The sequence below is a fragment of the Mus caroli genome, chromosome 2 (genome assembly GCF_900094665.2).
Source record: "Mus caroli chromosome 2, CAROLI_EIJ_v1.1, whole genome shotgun sequence".
Lineage (NCBI taxonomy): Eukaryota > Metazoa > Chordata > Mammalia > Rodentia > Muridae > Mus > Mus caroli.
In genome coordinates this window covers 149870542-149875151 of record NC_034571.1, presented here as the reverse complement: position 1 = coordinate 149875151, position 4610 = coordinate 149870542, and the positions used below count along the sequence as shown (strand labels likewise).

The window sequence follows — 4610 nt, the reverse complement described above, 5'->3', positions numbered from 1 at the left end:
AAAAAAAAAAAAAAAAAAAAAAAAAGATCTACCTCCTTCCAGAGCTTCTGGTCCCTCTTGGTGAAACATGCGGCCTTAACGGTTCTCCGGGGAACCCCCCTGGAGTTAGGGCTCTGCAGAGAAAGAAGTTCATTACAGGACTAGGCTGAGTCTGCCCAGAGGCTGGCCTCGAGATGATAGATCCAGAGTCACTGGCACCCCTTATTCTGATGTGGTCCTCGGCACAGGCACAGTGACCTTGGGTGAGTCGTTTGGTGAGCTCTCCAAATGCAATTTTCTTGAGTATCTATCTAATGCCAGCTTCACACAAAAGATGCCAGCCTTCATGAGTTCACAGTGGGGAGAGGTCTGGGCACTTAGAACACACAGTCAGCATTCCGTACACTGTAGGTCCCTCCCCTCCCACCCCTGCTAGGGGCATAGCCATGAGCTGCCCTTTTCTTGTGAGGAAAGCCAGAGCAGCTGCCATTGCGATGTAGGAGGTGTGAGTCTCCCCATCCTGTGTTTGAGTGCTGGGGTTCATGTGCCTTCGGAGAGCCAGGCACCATCCATTCTGCAAGCTTTGGCGATGCTTCCTCTGAAGGCGGTTGAGTGGACGTTGGGGGAGGGGGGCGTTGGGGAGTAAACAGACATCCTTGCTGGCTGACCTGCCTGGTCACAGACACTCCGTGTGACAACCCCAGGGACAGAAAGGTGCAAGGCATATAGCTGGTGGCTAGGCAGGATCAGGTGGAGCTGCAGCTGTGAGCTGACATCAAGCTAAGCAGTTGAGGCTTGTGGGTTCATCCCTAGGACTCCCTGCTCCGAGCCCCAACCCTTTCTCCTAAACCCATAAACACCATCCTGACCTGGCCTTATTCCCTGAATCAGCTGAGGACATGCGGAGCCCAGGAATAATGAAACGATCAGGCTCCAATCTGCTAAACAGCAATTTCGGGGCTTTTTCAGCACACACAGCTTTTATCAAATTGGTATTCTCCTCCTGAACACAAATGGCTTATTAGACATGACCCACTTATTCGCCGCGTCTCACTATCATTAATAACTGTTTCTTTTTGTGATTAAGTGAGTGGCTCCAGACCCTTCCTGTGGTGACAGGGTGCTGGACCCGGCAGAGGGGCAGCTGTGGGGCTCCTTAGCAGCCAGTGCTTGGTGACTTTGAGCCTGGCAATGTCGAGAGGGTGGACGGGCCCCTGCAGAGCAGCGGGGCCATCTCTTGAGGGACAGAGCAGAGGAGGTCCCAAGGGGTGACCCATTTACCCAGAGACAGTCAGGAGGAGATCAGATTCTCAGAAACTGGTCCTGTCCCCTTTGCATCCAGCACTTCCCTGAATTCCCAAATTCAGGGGTTGGTCCAGAGTGGGGATGAGAAGATCAGTAGGGCTGTGCCCCCCTCAGCGCAGCTGGCACCAGGGGGCAGGAGGAGACTGTCACACAAAGGAAAGAGCCTGCTTACTCAAGAATGACCCAAATTCGGAGGGTCTGGTGCCCCAAAGACAATGACCATAGGCCTCAGAGTTCCATGTTTGTACCTCAAGGGATCTCAAACTCAGAACGGCAAGTCCTTCTTGGAGAGGCCTCCTAGTATAAGTTTTGACAGTGCCAAGGAACTGAGCTGGACAGGCAGACGGGAGGGGAGAGAAGGGAGGAATTCCCAGTTTCCCCTGAATGAGAAAAAAAAATGTGACAGGGAGAGAAATGACCTGGACAAAGTGCTGCTTCTCGCCTGACAGACCCTGGAGCCAGCCTTGGCTCAGCCGCTCTCTCACTGTGTGACCTTGGGCAACTCCCTTCACCTCTCTGAGCCTTGATTTCTCCTCTGGAAATAGAGCATCAAAATAGTCCTTTCCCTGTTTTCTACCTCTCCTACCAGGCCAGCAGAAATCATGATGGACACCAAGGTATGTAACTGCGAGAGGTTTCTGTCCAACATAGTGAGGAGGTGAGGTGTATGTAGATACGGGGATCTGGGCTTCCCTAGGCGAAGGAATTCTGAGCATGGCTTTGAAAACCCCTCCCTCTGGAGCAACCCCGATCGTGCAGCACACCTGTAAAAGGCCTTGCCTGGGTTTCCAGGCTCTGGCGCACACCTCTAACTCACTCCCATCAAAAGAAATCATCCTGTTCTCAACCCTTTGTTCAAACCTCCCCCAGCCTGGGCACACAGAGCACAGCACGCGTGCTGTAGCCTCTGATGAGGGAAGGGAAGGACGGAAGCAGGGTCTCCCCTGGTTTCAACCACCCCTGCCCCATCACACAGCATGGCTCAGGGGCGGGAGCTTCCACAGCTGCCTGCCCCACACCACCCAACTCTGCTGCCAACTTGGGCTCCTGTGGGGAGGAAAGGCGCTTCAGACACTCGTGCAGGCAGCAGCACTTGTTTTCTCCCTGCTCCCACAATGCTGGAGTTCAACATTTCAGTCCTCTAGGGGCAAGGTTGAGATGGGGTCCCCGAGATGGGGGTGTCCTGTAGGATTCAAGGGGTTCATGATCACCCCCCCCCAGGGACAAACACCCTACATTCCTCTTTACTCCTGGCCTCTAGCTGGAAGGAGTGACCTCAACTACTCCAGTGTATCCCAGCTCTCTGTCCCTACCTCCTTATCCCCAGACTGTCCCCACCCCTGGATGCCACCCACCCACATGGATGGCAAAGGAAGCTGCCACCCAGGCTAGCAGGTCTTAAGCAACAGCATCTGGCGCCCCTCAGGACCATTCCCGGCCGTGGAAGGGATGGATCCTGTTGAAGAGGATGCAGGAGCAGTTTCAGCGTTAAACCCACAAAGGAGAAAGGCATCCGGGCAGAGAGAAGTGGGTGGGCAAAGTGTGTGCACAAGTGCGTGCGTGCATGTGTATCCGTGTCTGCAGGCAGACAGGCAAGAGTTGTGGCGAAGCAAAGCATGTGTGCCCGGGTGCCAGCTGGCAGGGTGAGCCACCAGCCAGTGTCTGATTCGTGTGCGTAGTGGGCACAAGTATATTTACCAGCGAGGAGAGGCTCGGAGGGGGTGTGCAGAGTTGTGAGTGTGGGATGCAGTGAGCGTGGCTGAGTGTGTCCGCGGCTGGAGACATCTGTATGGTCGCAGAGGTGTGTGTATCCGTGTGAGTGTGTACGCGCGTGAAGGGGGTCTTCTGCGAGCTGGGGCCAGAGCGAGTGTGCTCTTGGGAACCCCTTCTCGCAGAGCTGGCCCCCGGATAGGAGCCAGGGTGGGTCCCCAGTCCCAGCAGAGGGCGCCCCGGAACTCTGGGCCGTGGCATCAGTCGGCGCAGGTTCGAGCACCGCGACCGCCAAGTTGGAGCGGCTGCGACCGGGGTGGGGTTCAGTGAGGGGAAGTCCGTGGGGGCGGCGCGCAAACTCACCGTGTCCGGAGACGTGGTTGTCCCAGGGCGCATGGCCTGCGGGTCGCGTGGCGCCGCCGAGTTGCAGGAAAAGTGCCAGGTAGTGGAGGGCGCCCAGCGCCGCGGCCAGCGGGGCCCCCATGCTGCGCGCTCCGGCCGGGGGCGCCGCCGCCTCACATCGGGGCTCCGCAGCCCGCAGAGCCCGCGCCCGTCGTGCCCTGCCCGGCGCCGCCGCCGCCCTCTCCTGCTGGCCCCGGCCCGGCCCCGGCTGCAGGCAGCGAGCGCACGCCCAGCCCGCCGCCTCCGACTGCGGGACTCTTCGCTTGCGCGGAAGGCCACTCCGCGCCGCCGCGCACCCGCCCTCCCCCTCGCTCCCCGCCCTGAGCCGGCAGCGGCGGAGGGATCCGCAGCTTGATTTATCATCAAAGTTTTGCCCAGGCTGGGATTTTTAAAGCGGTACTCGCAACTGGCCTCCCGCGCGGGAGCGGGGGTAGGGCAGGCCCGGGGGTGGAAGACCACCTGGGGACCTAATCCCCCGCAGGGCGGAAAACTAGGGTGTTGGGAGTTGAAATCCGATCGTTGGGGATAAGCATCCCACCTGCCATCAGACCCGTGCGCTGGAGGGGCCGCTCAACTTTGCCAGCTGGGTAGTGTTGGGGCCAGGGCCAGGCGGGGAGCAGGACAGGTGAATAGGGGTGGGGGGCGCACCCGGGATGAGACATAAGTGAACTGGTTTAAGCTCTGGCAGCTTTGGGGTCCCCGTGTAGAGAAACGTGTAGAGAAACGCGTAGTTTCTCCTGTCTGTTCTCGAGTTCTTCGTCTGAAAAATGGGGACAGACGCCACCACCAGATGCAGTGGGGTGGGGAGGGGGTCTTTAGAGTTAGGTGGGTAAAGTGGGGAACATCGTGGCGCCCACACAATGTAGTTATCGTGGTTCCTTTCTCTGGGACTCAGCAGTTAGTGGGGCTCCTACCTTAGAGGTGTTGGGGCTCTACACAGTGAACTGGATCGCCCCCTTCTGGACTGTAAGGCTCTCCCTAGATGAAAGGTCTAGATGGAGTGTGTGTGTGTGTGTGTGTGTGTGTGTGTGTGTGTGTGTGTGTGTGTGNTCTCTGTCTCCCTCTGTGTCTGTCTCCCCATCTCTGTCTCTGCCTCTGTCTCTGTTTGTCTCTTTTACTCTCTGTCTCTGTCTCTGTCTCTCTCTTGCTTAATTTCAGGATATCACAATATTTGTGTGTGTGTGTGTGTGTGTGTGTGTGTGTGTGTGTGTGTG

General features: G+C 57.5%; 1 protein-coding gene across 1 annotated transcript in view; it reads right to left on the bottom strand.

The window, feature by feature from the left end:
- Positions 1-3630, bottom strand: part of Vstm2l (V-set and transmembrane domain containing 2 like) — a 29293-nt gene extending 25663 nt beyond the window's left edge. The window contains exon 1 of the mRNA XM_021156968.1: positions 3358-3630. Within this exon, the coding sequence (XP_021012627.1) occupies positions 3358-3478 (121 nt within the window). The 5' untranslated portion in view covers positions 3479-3630. The remainder of the gene's footprint in view (positions 1-3357) is intronic.
- Between the last annotated feature and the right edge of the window lie 980 nt (positions 3631-4610).